The sequence below is a fragment of the Sinocyclocheilus grahami genome, unplaced genomic scaffold (genome assembly GCF_001515645.1).
Source record: "Sinocyclocheilus grahami isolate Dianchi unplaced genomic scaffold, SAMN03320097.WGS_v1.1 scaffold482.1, whole genome shotgun sequence".
In the NCBI taxonomy this organism is placed as follows: Eukaryota; Metazoa; Chordata; class Actinopteri; order Cypriniformes; family Cyprinidae; genus Sinocyclocheilus; species Sinocyclocheilus grahami.
Genome location: NW_015505661.1, coordinates 418850 through 435731, shown reverse-complemented (window position 1 = coordinate 435731; position 16882 = coordinate 418850). Strand labels below are relative to the sequence as shown.

The following is a 16882-nucleotide window of genomic DNA, read 5'->3' as shown; positions in this document are numbered from 1 at the left end:
ATTGATGTTAATCAAGCAACAAAAGAAAAACTGAAAATCACACACTGCTCTTGACTGAACAACTTCAGTAGCCCTAAAGATTAATCTAAATTTATTTATAGAAATAAATATTTCTGCTTGAAAGAATGAAGAATATGGTAAACAAGTTGCTATAAAGAATGCATAATTAGCCTAAATAACATTAGTATTTCATTAAAAAGAAGGCCATGTTCTTGTTCTTTATGAGAAGTGGTTTTATTGAATTTTAACATAAAGGAATGCTGTGTGTCACCGCAGTTAAATCGGTGTCTATCATGATAAAACCTTAATATCAAACCTATATAATGAGTTTGGAAATTTTAGAGAAATGCTTAATAAATGCACTGTAACTAAACCCATTAGATTTTAGCCGACTAAATTTACTGTAGATTTAGTCAACTAAAATCTTATGATATTTAGTTGACTAAAACTAAAAACAATTCAGATGACTAAAATATGACTAAAACTAAATGGCATTTTAGTCAAAAAACTATGACTAAAACTAAATCAAAATTTTCTGTCAAAATGAACACTGGTGCAAAGAAAACCAAAAATACCACTTTATTCAACGATTTCTTCTCTTCCAGATGCATTTTTGAGTGAACTATCCCTTTAACTCCACAAGTTTGTGTAAATCCTGATGATCATGTTCGCTATCATGATTTGAGAAAGACTAATGAAAGAATATCTGACCATTTGTACAGTCATATGTTCAGTGGCACAAATGTACTTATTTGACTTGTGAGCTAGAAATAGTGCAGAATCAGAAACATTTCTTCATTATTTTGTATCATAACATTTCTTTAAACTTTTACAAAACCTGATTTCCAAGTTGGTCTCAGACTTTGAGCGAACATTCCCATATTTTCCTGAATCTTAGTTGAGTGATGTTTGACTGATGAATTCTTGTCTTTTGACCACCGTCAGGTTCAACTCTGTGGTGAAGTACGCTTCAGACAGACACTTCCGTGACCAGGTGTTCTGCGCCCAGGTCCCCACCGCCACATCCTTCAGCGAGACGGTGGTGGCCGTTCAGAACTGCACGTGGCGCAGCTACAAGTCGGAGGTTCACTTCGAGCCACGGCACAGGCCGCTACACTTCCAAAGCACGACCATCGTGTTCCCCAAGCACACCCGGAATACATACCGCACCACGCTGAACTACAACGGCAACAGAAACGCAGCCGGCCGCCGGCGGTTTGTGTCCACAGTCAGGCTGGAGTCCACCGAGGAGGCCAGTCCATGCATCATTTACACAGAAGACCTCTGAGAGACACGCATCAGAGTTGTGTTATCCTTCCCAGAATTCAAAAACTCCCTTTGGTTAGAGAGCTACAGTGAGAGTACACGGACTAAAACCCCAATTCAATGACGGATGCTCAGTGAGGGTCATTTTGTTCTTTTGCTTTCAGTGACATTGGTACTTGATGTTGGAGATGAGCTGGAGTTGAGTGTGTGTTTGCGGTCTTTACATATGTTTTACATGTCAGTGATGTATTTATGTACATCTGGAGATTTTTTCTTTGAATTTTAATATCCAGTGGTACCAGTCAGGTGGAGGGAAAAGCAGTTTCTGCTGTTTGCTGATTCACAGGCCCGCGAGGAATCTAACAGAATTACACAGAACTCAAAAGAACGTCAGTTCAAAATTCCAAAACTTAAATCACAATCTTTTTATTAGTCATTATGTGTCTGGTACTAAAAGTTAGCATGGTTTCATTTTTTATTGGAATACTTTGGCTAATTTGATAAGATTGTAATCCAAAAATAAAACCGTGCAATTTTCCATTTTATTTATACCATAAAGTTCTGCCAATATTCCCCCCAAAAATGTAAAAACAGGCCGAGTCCATGTGGGCCTACTTTATTGTCTTAGTATTGCGGATTCTTACAAATGCTCAAACAGGAAAGAGTCCATAATTAAAACGAAATGCATAAGCACATTATATGTGGACGAGAGCAGTCATTAGACCTCAGTCAGGTTAGATGCTGTATTGAATTCAACACAGATGTCAAAAATTAAATATGTGCTAACCATGACTAAGTCTATGACATTAATCTGTAGACTATCAGAACTAGCTGAGGAAATGTAAACTGTATTTAAGTTGCACTTATGGAAAGTTGTTTTTTTTGTGGCTGTAAATGTGTTGGTATGACTAAGGGCAAATCAACGTGTAGGAGCACTTGAAAGGTTGGACCAAAGATTCTGTAAAATTCAGAGAAAGGGAAATACAACCTTAAATATTTCCTCCCTTTCTGTTTGTACCTCAGAAAACGTGGAATAATGTCTTGCACAAGAGTTTCAGAAGCCGCCCAAAGTGCTAATAATTCAGTGGCCTAAATAAGAGCAGCACTCACAGAATGACAGGAAACAGAAGGTTGTATTTGAAATAAGTGGACTGAGCATGTGTTAGATGAGAGAATTCGGCATATTCGGTTCTCAAATGCTGGATTTGTGAGACGGGTTTAATCTCTGAACAGAGACTAGGTTCTTTGACCTCCTGAAAGCCTGTACGGTTATACTTTGCAATTGCACGGTTAGATAATGTCAAAGGTAATGAGTAATTCATTTTTTCGGAGCCAGTTTGTCTCAGCCAAAATCTAGATTCCCAAACTGAGCTCCCGTCTCCTCCAGCGAGTGCATTTCCTCTTTCATGTATAACACACTCTTTTGTGGAGCAGAGCTGTTGTTGTTTAGGGAGGCGATGAGATGTAACGGAGCAGTGCGCGGAGAGAGAGATTTGGACTGAGCAGTAAAGCATTATGGAGGTGTAAGTACGTCATGTCTGTCTTATGTCTGGACTATGCGCTTTCAATTCTGTAAAAGCTGAAGTGGGTTTTGTCAATTTAGATCGCTTACCTCATTCATTTTCTTTTTTTTTTTTATTTCTGATTTTATATAGTAGAGATCTTCCGGTGCCTGAAAATAGAAAAACAGTGACAGAGTATGTTTCCATCTGGTATGTGGATGTGTTTGAGTTTTGAGAGGAAAAGCTTGGCAGTACAAATCAAAAGAGCCAAGTATAACTAGTGTAAGACAGGAAACTAGTGCATGCATATTCCATGAGACGACGAAAAAATCATCAGGGGTTCATCAGAAGCCATGACCGATAAATAACTTCCTGTTCACTCAAGATGGACATTTGATAAGTTGTTAGCAATGTGTTGAAAGCAGATCCGAGGGGAGATGTATGACATTTTATGATTACATTTGTTTGGTGTACAAATGCTTTCCGCTAACAGATGGATTTTGTTTGATTTCCTAACACGGTGATTTGTATTTCTGTAAAATACTTTCCTGTTGTATATGTGGCATACAGCACTCGTAATTCTCTTTATATTTTTGTATAATTCCCAACTTAATGGTCTTCTTTTGGACAACAGATGAGAAAATAATTTAAGAAAAAAAACATGTATATGCAAACCGATTAAATAAAAGCCCCAAACCCTACAGCGGCTGTATGTTTGCCTTCTTTTGATAAACTCTGGATGTTTAATGATCTGTGAGGTAAGAATGAGTCTCTGTTTTCCATGTACATTATCACTTACACAGCACTTTCCAGCTTAAGATGAAAAACCCTTCCACCATTCTCCTATAAAACTGCCAGCCGTGAGAGAGGCATTGAGTCTTTTTGGAGCGCATATCATTTTAATCCATGCATTCAAGCTTGCTTTAGGCTAGATCTCATTTACAGGAGTAAAGGATTACATAAAAGCAGTCATAAAGTACATTATCATAAGGTAAGTGAATGTTCCAGCAACATATATTGCACTGAACAAGTTTAATACAGTAAATGCAGCATGTTTATTTGACATATTCAAAAAAAGCCATGTTCAAATTGTATATTAGTCGTATTTGAAATCAATTTCTGCTCCTGTATGTTTTTCTCCTGCTTTAACAAAAGATTATATCTACCTACTCTTTCCCGACGCCTGACCGTTTTACTTTCAAAACGAAGTTCTCCAGTCTAATGATTTACACACATTTGGCGAATCGTCTTGACTGAGTCAAGGATGGAGAGTGTGCTTAAATTAAGTGTCTCCACTTAAATTGTTTGCCCACTTTATTGCTATTAAACATCAAATGTTGAATGTTTTCGCTCGTCTGTGAACGGCAAGCCACATAAACATAAAACATACCTAGTAGGCTCCTAAAACAAGACATTTCCCATTAACACCTAGAAGAACAGTCAGCCAATCAAAATGTGATACAAGGCCTAATGCTAATATCCTCATCTCAGTGGCAAGATGTTTCCTAATTTACATGAATACCACAAATATTGTAATTTTACATACTAAATGTTAAATAACATTTAATATAAACACTAAATATTGTAATATTTTAATTTTAATGCAAATGTGTTACATGTTTACATGTTATAGACAATGAAGATTTTTTACTTTTGTGACATATGTGAATGTAATTTCTTGGGCTGAAATACTGAGAGCAAAATAAAAAAATATTTTAAATATGTTTCCAAAAATATGCAGAAAAAGATATAAAAAAAGCTATCATTTTAAATATTTTTAGAAAATATATTTACATAAATATATCAATAGTTTTGGCATATTGTGAAATATATTTAATAATGTGCTTTTGTGCCCTATGGTCTCTCTGTGTGATGTTTAATGGGGGATTTTTCTGCCCCAAACAGAAGAATGTATTTAAAAAAAAAGTTCCTCCTTGGCTGCTTTTCATGCTTTTAGCGGCATGAAAACAAGTCGTCTGTTAAATGCCTTTTGTCATAAATGAAGAGCTGCAGCAAACAAAGAACTTCAGCCTGACTGCAGCCTGAGATCGTGTGAAGCTCAGCAGCGCCCTCTAGTGCTCAACATGTCTCAACATGTGTCCTGATGCCAACACATATAATGAGTGAAGAGACGCGTCAACTGCTGAGGCTGCAGAGCAAGCATATCTGTACTGCTGCTGCTAGTAATCCACCGATTGTAGGTTAAACGTGGACACAATCCCTACACCTTTTGACAAATTAATTTCCATAATCTTTCACTTAATACATGACTGGATTAGTTGTTAAATCATTTTATAAAAATTACTGAATCAGACTCGAATTATGCCAAGAACACATTCTTTGAATTCATTTGATTTTGATAACTACTATGGTAATCTACGAATATGTGGGAGTAAGAGAAGAGCAGATCAGTCTCATTTGTGTTCAAGTTTTTAATGTATCCACCTTATTTATTTATTTATTTACCGATAATCTTGTACCATAATGATGTACAATTACAAAGAGTAAGAAAATATATTCCATTCATTGGAATTAACAACATGAAGTGTATGAAACATTATATTACATCAAGGTTTCCCAAACTGGGGGGTTTTAAATACTATGGTAATCAGTGCACAAACTGATATTCAGTTATTCCGTTTCAGTCTCATTTGTGTTCAAGTTTTTAATGTATCCACCTTATTTATTTATTTATTTACCGATAATCTTGTACCATAATGATGTACAATTACAAAGAGTAAGAAAATATATTCCATTCATTGGAATTAACAACATGAAGTGTATGAAACATTATATTACATCAAGGTTTCCCAAACTGGGGGGTTTTAAAGGAACTGCAGGGGATTTTGATTGAGTTTAATGAAAAGCTAACAATAATTAAATCAAAAATCATGTAAAATTAAAATAATTTGAAACATTATATTACATCAAGGTTTCCCAAACTGGGGGGTTTTAAAGGAACTGCAGGGGATTTTGATTGAGTTTAATGAAAAGCTAACAATTAATTAAATCAAAAATCATGTAAAATTTAAATAATCTAATTAAAACCCTTACTAAAAAATGAAATATTTGATGTTTACCTGCATGCCATATGAACATTAACCAATGTCAGAGAACTCTGAACACGCAAATGTGATCATTATTAAAATATTTATTTTTAAAAACTCAGGGAAGGGGTCCTTGATTATGATTTCACTTTTTTTTAACTTTAGTTAATGAGTATTGTTCCTGTTTGAGCATAAACAACATCTGAAGAGTTCAATGCAAAGAGAGACATTTTCTTTTACAGAATTTGCTTTTTAAGGCCTACAGCAAACGGCTGGTAGGGACTACTTGTCAAGCTTCTTCCTTGGTTTGTGATATGACAAACCTTACAATTCAAATAAACCCTGCCCCGGGGAACACACAATCACAACACACGGGGCCAGCTAACCAATCTGAGTCCATTGCGTATTTCTGAGGAAGGGAAGGGGCTTCATAGAACCAGGAAGTCAACAGACCGTCTTTAGGAGAATTGAATCAGCGGCCAAATATATGAAAAATAATGCAATTTTTTTTTTTTTTTTAACAAAGCATGAACATGTGTTAAAGTGCTCCCATAAACACAATCAATCCCTAACATTAGTTTTTGGTTATTTATGTGGGAACCAAATACTAACGTTAGGGGAACGCTCTTTAAAAAAAAAAAAACAACTAACGTTCTGGGAACGTTAAGTAAAATTTCCTGGCTAACCAAAACAAACCATAAGAAATAACGTTCTGGGAGCCACAAATTGTTAGCTGGCTTGCTCCGCCCCTAAACACACTATGCAACACATTCAACAACAAGGACAAGCATCGGCTTATCAGACACCATGAATCAGTCCTGTTAATACTATAGCTCAGGGATCCTCAAATCTGGCCCACGGGATCCACTTTCCTGCAGAGTTTAGCTCTAACCCTAATCAAACACACCTGAGCATGCTAATCAATGTCTTCAGGATCATTAGAAAATCCCAGGTAGGGGAGTTTGAGTAGGGTTGGAGCTAAACTCTGTAGCGCATTGGCCCTCCCGGGCAAGATTTGTGGAACCCTGCTATAGCTAATATTACAACAACAGCACTGTTTCTGTAAAACATGGCAAATCCAATGTTACTCACGTGTGAAACAGAATCAAAATCTCGACGTGCATTTTCAGGCCTTCCCCACTCTCTAACATCTCTCCAGCACTAAGCTTTTCCAGTATTAACACGGGTCGTAGCTCGTGCTCGTAACCCTTCTTATTCCAGTCATTGTTTTCTGACCGTTTCCTTTTTGGTAAAATTTCAGTCATTTCTCTAGAAACCTCCCGCCACTCGTTTACTTTCTCTTCGCCCAATCACGAGTATACATATACACGCCCTCTATTGCTGATTGGCTACAAGACTGCTGTGGTGCTCGGCCTGATCGGTCCGATCCCCATTGTTTTTCCCGATTTACACAGCTTACAAAGTACACAACTGCATTACTTGAGTGAAAGTACAGATATACTGCGTCTCAAATATTACTCCATTACAAGAAAAAGTTGTGAAGACTCATATTTACGCAAGTTCAAATAAAAGTACAGAAGTACTTGATTTTAAAAGTACTTAAGTACCAAAAGTAAATTTCCCTTATGTCAATGCAGTGTTTTATTATTGTTGCATGTAATACTTGCAATACCCTCTGAAGCAACAAAATGTAGTGGGGTGAAAAGTATGATATGTCTTTTAAATGTAGTGAAAAAGACATAAGATTCCAGAAAAAATAATACTCACGTGAAGTAGGCTACAGATACTCAAAAAGCACATCTTAGTACAATACTTTAATAAATGTACTTTGTTACGGTCCAGCTCTGGCTAGGGCTATGTACAATTTTTTTCCAGCACACAAACAGAACAAAATGCAAGCTCCAGCCAAGGAAATTCTGAAATGCATGTATTCATCATAATCATTTACATGACTTTATAAAGGGAGAGTTCACCCAAAAATGAAAATTCTGTCATTAATTACTCACCCTCATGTCATTCCAAAACGTTCATTTTCGGAACACAAATTAAGATATTTTGGATGAAATTCAAGAGCTCTCTGACATCTGCTCAGTTAATAGCTTTAAGGCTGTGTCCAAAATCTTCACTTTACCGGATATAGTGCACTATTTGAGCCATTAGTTGTGGTGTCTGAAACTATGGATATTGAGTAGTGCCATAGTGCACCTCAGTAATGAGTATACAGTACAACCAGTGCACACTCACTAGCCGCTAGGCTAGAATATGCATTCACACTATAATAAAAGTGTTTTTACAATATTAATATTTATTTTATATTTTATAATGACAAGGTGTTGTTACCATAGCATAGTTCTTGTATCATTTTTTAGTAATAACTAATTGTAATAATTATTGTTAGTCCTCCTAGTCCAAATTGTGCAGCTCTACAAACAAGCACAACAAGCCTGGTGCTCTTTTACAACCAGAAAAATAGCAACTGGATTTATGCAACCCTAGAACTGGAGGCGATTTCGGATACACAGCATAAATCTGACCCCTGAATTTCTAATTATAGACATCGTCATACACCTGATTCGGTTTATCAGCTCATTAGTAGTGCTGAGGTTTCCAAGAACCAGGATTAAAAAAACATTATAAATTGACAAATAAATGAATAAATACTACCAACAACAGAACAACCACTACAGTGGCACAATAAACAACAACAAAAAAAGACAACACAAATCAATGGCAATAAGCTTTTTATTTAAACATTAAGGCAGTGTCTGTTTTTTTTCCGTTTAATTTTTACACTGCTATCCACAAAGCTTGCTGGTGGCCATGTTGAAATACAACAGTGTGAATATCAATCTTGCAGCAAATCACATAAATATGTACATCCTTTTAGGTCTATTTACACTCCACGCTATAATACAGTGGGTCTTAAAAAAAAAAAAAAAAAAAGCAAAATGCACAAAATGGTTGTACAAAAACAGATGCCACCCAAATACCCACTTAACCTTTCCAATCTTAAGAGGGGCGACGATTACCGCTGTTTTCCCCATCTCTCTCCTCTTCATTTGTTTTAATCTCTCAGCTTCATTTACATTTATCAGTTACAAATGAGAACACCTCCTCATCTGAGGAAAGTGCAATCCTGTCCTCAGTAAAAAGGTCAAACAAACAGTCAATATAGAGGAAAGAGGGCTCGCTATACAAGAAAACACTGAACTTTAGAGTGACTTGTCCACTAAATACAATACTGTCTGGAGTGATATGTCAGAGAATGAATCTCAAAATCAGAGCAGAGCATTCTGGGATGTCCGTGTAGATGTTATGGTTTAAAAAAAAAAAAAAAAGTATAGCTTATTATTATATAGCTACTGTTTGCACACCCCATTCAGTGATCTTGATGAGAGTGTATTTGGGATTGAAGTGACTGAAGGTAAAGCCCCATTATACAAAACCACACTAGGTAGTGCACTAAAACAGTCCTCGACCACCAAAGCAACAACAAAAGCCCCCACCGGATAAAACCCACTGCTGAACTTTACGTTTCATCTTTTAATTAGCTTCCAAAAATATCCCCAAAGTCTGGAGATTACAATTAGCATTGCAGTTTGAACTGTTAAAACCATGTGACAAATAAAAGTCAAACAATACGAATTAAAACATTTCATTCCATCTAATCTGCATGCAAAGCAATTAGTAACCCCACCGCTACGGTGGTCCGAAAAAGAGGCGTTTTGGAGAGGAGACTGACACGGTAAATGTCTCCTTCACGGTTTTAAATTGTGCCTGCGTGACAAATTGTACAACCCTGGCATAACAAGGAGAAAATAAACTAATAAAAAAAACAAAAAAAACAATTGTGCGTAGTCACTTGGTAGTTTTAACTTCAGAAATGTATATGTCAAATACATGGCACTTAACACTAGAATTATCTTTAAAACTGTACAGAGTGAAGGACTACAGGTTATATGGGGTGTGGCGTCTGCTCACCCCCATTTTATTTTATTACGCAGGATATATCTCCTCAAATGAGCCCACAGAAAGGAAAGAAGAAAAAAAAACATCCCGAACCCTTCGTTCAAGCACAAAGAGCAAAAGTAAAGCAGCTCTCAGTGAGTGTCATGTCAAAGGACTGGCCAGACAGCATGGCTTTAACTCTTCAACAAATAGATGACGTGAAAAACATCAGGTCTGCTGGGACGTTCAGACCTGATAAAGCAGCTTCCCCTAAAGATGCGTCCACTCGCTCAACTCTCTGCCAGTGATTGTCGCTAGAGAGTGGAACACTCGACAAGGTAGGTGACGAAACAAATCAACAAAACACTGTATAAGAAAAACTAAAATAAATGCTGTATAAAAAGTTGCATTCAGGTCGGCATCCGTTGAAGGACACAGACAGGAACCGTTTGCTGGTTTAGTGCTTAACTCATTACAAAAAAAACAAAAAAAACATGCAAAGGTTCATATACAAAGTTCGAAACTAAAAACATCTCACACATCTACTATCAAAGAGAGATGACGGAAAAGACAACATATTATTGGTCAGCTAGAGTTACTTCTGAACGTCAAAACTAAAGCAAAAAATTAAGGTTTGATGTTAACAAATGAACATTATGTGTACCCTGTAAACCAATGATTTGGCCGCCCATGTTAACTCTCAGAAGTAGCATGGTAAGGACAGAATGTTACAGGATCAAATGAAATCTGCTTCAAAACCAGTAGAGTTTAGCACAGGGATCAGCCAACCTGCCTCTCTGAAGGTCTTGTTTCATCACACACATACTCAGATGGCCCAACAGCATCAGATCCATAAAAACAATAACGGTCATCTTGGCAACACATGAACCATCATGAAGGACTGCAGATGCACATGAGAACTCAGAGGGTATACACGGGTGTGTGTGTGTGCGTGCTTATTTCTGCAGAGGATTCATCCAGCCTTTGCATTACAAATTACTGTAATTTATTATTTTTAATTATAATGTATTATTGTTATTTACAGCATAAAAATGGCATTTGTATGTTTGGAAAATTAATTTGTTACCACTTAAATTACTACAAGGTGATTAAAATTTGACACACACACACACACACACACACACACACACACACAACAAACAATTTGCAGTTGTATTACAGTATAAGAGTGTGTGTCCTGAGCAGTCTAATGAGGAATGCTCCAAAACGCGTCAACAAAACAGATGAGTCCATGAGTCAACTCTGATAAGGCCTGCAAGACGACACGAATAGAAGTATATATATATATATATATATATATATATATAAAACCTAAAAAGTGATTCATCCTACAAGTAGTCCTGGAGTGACGCACACATTCACAAACACACTGACACATCAACACACGTCTGCAGCCATGTAATGCACTTCCACTGATGGCGTGAGTGTGCGCGCTTGGGTGGGTTATGGGATGTATGTCTATGTATGAATATGTGTGTAGAGGTATCAGAGGGCATGAGCGCAGATGGACGTGTGTGTTCCCGTATGTCAGTATGGACACGAGTACGTGTGTGTTCACGAACATCCCTGTTTACAGTAACAAGTTTCTGTTCACAAGCAGCAAACGTTCAGTCCTAGTATATGCGGCGTGAGGTGTGTGTTCACTCGCTGTCAGACAAGGTCTCATATTGAGAGCATAGCAGAGGTTTGGGTTCTTCCTCCCAGGTGCGGGGTTGGGTCTGGCCCTGTGGAGGCGCCGATGGGCCTTGCTGCGTTGGGGAAGGTGAGGGTCCTGACATCATCCCGCTGGGGAGACGCATCTGCATGGTCAGGGGGTTACAGGGGAATGGAGTGGGGCCTAAGAGGAGGAACCAGAAAAAAATGTCATATATAAATACATAAAATGTGCAGTACCATTCGGTAGGACTTTGTAACATTTCTAAAATAAGTCTCTTATGCTCACCAAGGCTGCATTTATTTGAAAAAAGTCATTTTATGAAATACTGCAGTTTAAAATAGCTTTTCTATTTAAATGTATTTTAAAATATAATTTATTCCTTTGATGACAAAGCTGAATTTACATGATCCTTCACAAATCATTCTAATATGCTGATTTGATGCTGAAGAAACATTTCTGATTTTAATCCATGTTGAAAACTGTTGAGCTGCTTGATATTTTTGTAGAAAACCCTGATAAATTTATTTTCAGGATTCTTTGATGAATAGATGAACAGTCACTTTTGATCAATTTATTGCAACCTTTCTTTCCCTCGCTCAAAAACAAAAAATCTTAACATAAATTTAACATTAACCCAAATTTATTATTTAATGATTTGAAATATTAGGTGAAATTGATTGTCATTTTAGTTGGCAGATGTTGCTAATATTTAACAAGTTTCTCACCCCTATTGTGATTGTATGTGTGCACGTGTGTACCTGTAGATGAGGGTCTGTCCTCCCACACTCTGTTGGTGAGTGGGGTGTGACGGTTACAGTCTCCCTCAGAGTGGACAGAGGACACAGATGAAGGTCTCTCTCCTCCAGACAGACCAGGACCAGGAGACTTAGTCTTGCGACCATTAGAGCGCCCTCCTTTGGATTTAACTGAATTCAAACACAGGACACAAATCAGAGATATTCAGACAAACAAATATAAAGATATTTGAATATGTTTCCAAAATAATTCTTAGCTGGTGGAGCATAACTCAAAAACAGGTCATGGGTCTGTTCTGACCAGTGAAAAAAAAAGTATGCAAATGCAACTAATACATAAGAGAGGCAATGCTTCTTTTGTTATAGACATGAAAGGAACGAAACAGTGCATATTTACCAGTCACTTGGTAAAAATGAGAAAAAAATGGGGTGGTGCCAAAATGAACAGGTTGAATCCTCAAAAAATAAAAGTATGCAAGATAAGAAAACACAACTGCATTAAATACAGGCTCATCATGTAACAATTTATTATCACATGCTGTTACTGATTTACATGTGAGCCCATTTGGTCCAAAAAATGGAGCCAAAACCTGACACATGCAGCCATGAAGGTAGCTCCATTATAAAGGGTTTATTTGGCGCACCTGGCAAGGAGTAGGGGTCTTCAGAACGCCCATCCGCTGAAGCTGGCGGCCCGACAGCAGCTGGCACACCAACACTCATCGAGTTGACAGAGTTGGACGGTGAGCGATCGTCCATCTCTTCATCATACTTTCCCATGAGGGCTTTCCTGATGATGGCCTCCAGACCTATAGTATTACCGCTGGCCTCTGGTGCCGGGTGACTGCGCACGCTCACGGGTCCTAAAACAGATGTTACAGTGGTTGTGTTAAAGAAACAGGAGTGTGTGAAGTTATTTGGCAAGCTTTCCTTAAGACAGAGGACAGTAGTATAAAATTAACTGATGTTGAGGAGAAAAGACCACAAGTGGAGCTGCTCACCAGCATTTGTAGAGGCGGGCATGTTAAAGATTTCTGTCCCAGGTTGGCCCTGGTCTAAAACGGAGACAGGAAAAGATAAGTTTGAGCCGTTTAGCCAGCAACAATAACATACATATTAATGTCAGTTAAAACCCAACAGATTCAGTCCCATTAACTCACTGAATTCAGCCTCTGTGCCGACCACCATCTTCTTAATCATTTCCTTCTTGCTCTTGACAATAGCAGAGTTGCTCTCAGTCAGTTTACTGAAGAAGGCTGGTGGTTGAGAGCTACTGGCTGGTGAACGAGATCCCATACTGAGACACAAAAGCAGAGAATGAGTAATGAAAATACAGGATGAAAGATGATGTCCAATTAATGAATGAATCCTTCTATTGAGTCAAATAGTTTTAATGATTCATTAAAGAATGTAGCCTTTTCACAGACTGTGATGACGTGCTTTCAGAGCTATTAAAAATCTAATTGAAATGCAAAAATTATAATTGTAGTTTTCGGTCTATCACTATGGAAGTTCACCCAATCATGATGACTTCCACCTCTGAGAACCAAGGGAATGTGAAATGGGTCCATTGCATAGAATCAGTCGGAATCGTAATTCACTCTAATGAGACCGACTCCCATCACTATTGTGTGAATGCATCTGTTCGTATGTTATATACCCCTGCTCTGCTTGTTCATTAGGGTAGGCAGCTCCTGGTGTCTCCGGCTCCGAAATGGCCCCTGGTGGTGAAACAGGTTCAATCCCATCAGCAGCCAGACTCACTGGAGAGGCCTTACTCTGAGGAGGAGACCTGTCTCTCCCTCTCTCCCTCTCAGCAGCAGCGCCTTCTGGGGTGTAGCGGGCGTTGGGGTCTGTGGGGGTCTGGGCTTGGGGGGCGCTGGGAGGACGAGTGAGATCCAGCACAGGGGAGCTGTGATATCCAAACACAGGCTGTAGAGATGATTGACCCCCTATCTGGCCTTGCTGCGACTGGCGCGTGTAGTCTTTAGTGATCACCTCCTGTAAAGCAGGAGACAAGTACACATTTATATTTAGAATAGTTACATTTTTTTACCTTTGTAAAAGGTAAAATTGATAAAATGATTTTAAAAATGATTTTAATTGCGACAGCCATAACAGATTGTTTCATTTAAATGTCTAGAATTTGCTGGGCATTTTTGTGGCACTTACACTGATGTGCTGGGCGAGAGTGACCACTCTCTGAGAGCCTTTGACAGCAGAAGGTGGCTGCTGACCTGGAGAAAGTCTGTCCTCAGACCCGTACAGCTGTTCTAGTGCTTTTTGGTGAGCTGCAGAGAGGACAGGGAAGCACACACAGACAGGAAGAGAAGACATGAAAGTGCGGTTGAGTATGGTGTGGCAGAAGGCTCTGGATTACAGTGAGGGTAAGAGCAGAGACGGGTGTGTAAGCGGTGCGGTCACATACAGGCTCTGGGATTACAGTAATCAATGACTTGCTCACACATGTGTTCAGAGATCAAGTCAACATTATGGAGGCATCTGACTGTAGCAAAGTGTAAGCACTGTGCTGATTAGCAGAAATGCTTTGAACAAAAACACAATAAAATGGAAGCAAAATGCATGTTTAAAATGAGCTGTGAAGGTAGGAGAGGTGGATATATCTGCTTTATTACCAGGCCTAAGAACCAGGGATATTTTCCTTTTTCTGCAGCTGTACATCGGATTTTCCCCACTGTTTTCACACTAGCCATTATTATCTTTACAACAGAATAAAGTATATATTGACATCTCTGGAGAGACCTAAAAATGGCTGTCCACCAACGTTTACCATCTAACCTGACAGAACTGGAGAGGATCTGCAAGGAGGAATGGCAGAGGATCCCCAAATCCAGGTGTGAAAAACTTGTTGCATCATTCCCTAAAAGACTCATGGCTGTATTAGATTAAAAGGGTGCTTCTACTAAATACCGAGCAAAGGGTCTGAATACTTAGGACCATGTGATATTTCAGTTTTTCTTTTTTAATAAATCTGCAAAAATGTCAACAATTCTGTGTTTTTCTGTCAATATGGGGTGCTGTGTGTACATTGAGGAAAAAAAATGAACTTAAATGATTTTAGCAAATGGCTGCAATATAACAAAGAGTGAAAAATTTAAGGGGGTCTGAATACTTTCCGTACCCACTGTATATATATATATATATAGGGTGACCAGACATCTCGTTTTTCCCAGGACAGTCCCGTATTTCAGCTCTATTTTTAATGTCCCGACCTATTTTGAAAAAAAATCATGTTTTCACCCACCTGTTTACGTTCACTTAAGCCATAACCGACTGTATTTACGTGAGATACTCCACACGATGGACATTTTGACAGCTGTGTGTGTATTTGACAATTCAGGCACAAGGAGAACTGATCGCAGAACTGGGATTGTGCGGCCGAGAGAGCGTTTCTGTTGTGTGTCCTTCAGCATGATTCCGCATATCCCGCCTTCACTTACTGCAAGTTATTCAAAAACTAATTGTGATTGGATGGTAATTTTGTTCCTCGACAAGCTTCGTTACCTTTGATTAGACTATTCTCGAGTGATGGTGGTGGTGGTGACGACGACATCATCATCACTACTACTACTACTACCACCACCACCACCACCGATCACCCAGTTGTAAAGCAATTTTGAAATACGGGACAAAACCAGATATGTGTCAGTATATTACATTAATTCGGTCTTAAAGGGACAGCAGCCTAATTAAATGCCTGTCTGTCTCATTATTGTTAATCAAACAACAAAATATGTTAAATAAATGCATACATGTTAAACCTACTGTATTAGAAAAACGAGTTTATTTAAGATTTAATTTGTATTTATTGTATTTGTCTAATGGTTTGTAATTTGCTATATATATATATATATATACATACACACACACATTATATATAATCAACAAAAGCAGTAATATTTACATTGACAACTCATGGATTCAATTCAAATGAATTGAAAAATCTTAAAAGACTTCAGGCACATCCAAGAACAACATTGGTTAAATGCAGTGATGTGAATCACGAGGACTTATTTATTCTAATCCCACATAATGGTTTCAGACACTTGACAAGTTTCATTATTTTTGAAGAAGCTCCCCCTCATAAATATGGTCCTAACAACATACACTACCTTTCAAATATTTGGGCTTAGTAATATTTTTTTTATGTTTTCAAAAGTCTCTTATGCTCACCATAGCTGCATATATTGCGATAAAAAATACAGTAAAACTGTTACATTATGGAAAATGATTACAATTTAAAACATCTGCTTTCTATTATATTTTTTATACATTTTAAAATGATATATATATATATATATATATATATATATGTGTGTGTGTGTGTGTGTCTGTGTGTGTATATACTGTGTATATATATATATATATATATATTTTGTTCATTGTTAGTTCATGTAAACTAATGCATCAAACTAAATGAGACCTTATTGTGAACTGTTGTTGTTTTTGTTTTATTCCTGTGATGACAAAGCTGAATTTTTTAGCAGCCATTACTCTAATCCTTCCACCATATCCTTCAGAAATCATTCTACTATGCTGATTTGGCGCGCAAGAAATACTTCTTACCACAGACAGTTGTGCTGCTTAATATTTTGGGGATAGTGTTTTTTTTATCTTTGATGAACAGACAGTTCAGAAGAACTGAATTTATTTGAAACAAATCTCTGGTAACACTATAAATGACTTCTCTCTTCTCAATCTCAC

General features: G+C 37.7%; 2 protein-coding genes across 7 annotated transcripts in view; one reads left to right on the top strand and one right to left on the bottom strand.

The window, feature by feature from the left end:
- rflna (refilin A) overlaps positions 1 to 1636 on the top strand; it is a 12081-nt gene extending 10445 nt beyond the window's left edge. The window contains exon 4 of the mRNA XM_016236144.1: positions 946 to 1636. Within this exon, the coding sequence (XP_016091630.1) occupies positions 946 to 1288 (343 nt within the window). The 3' untranslated portion in view covers positions 1289 to 1636. The remainder of the gene's footprint in view (positions 1 to 945) is intronic.
- Positions 1637 to 10849: 9213 nt separating this feature from the next.
- ncor2 (nuclear receptor corepressor 2) overlaps positions 10850 to 16882 on the bottom strand; it is a 147414-nt gene continuing 141381 nt past the window's right edge. For 5 of the 6 annotated variants that reach the window (XM_016236138.1, XM_016236140.1, XM_016236141.1 and 2 more), the window contains 7 exons: positions 14330 to 14448; positions 13818 to 14158; positions 13318 to 13454; positions 13159 to 13212; positions 12802 to 13020; positions 12161 to 12328; positions 10850 to 11582 (listed from right to left, as the gene is read on the bottom strand). In XM_016236138.1, coding sequence (XP_016091624.1) covers positions 11386 to 11582; positions 12161 to 12328; positions 12802 to 13020; positions 13159 to 13212; positions 13318 to 13454; positions 13818 to 14158; positions 14330 to 14448 — 1235 coding nt within the window. In that variant the 3' untranslated portion in view covers positions 10850 to 11385. Of the gene's footprint in view, positions 11583 to 12160; positions 12329 to 12362; positions 12614 to 12801; positions 13021 to 13158; positions 13213 to 13317; positions 13455 to 13817; positions 14159 to 14329; positions 14449 to 16882 lie in introns of those variants that run through there. The other variant, XM_016236143.1, reaches the window with a different exon arrangement.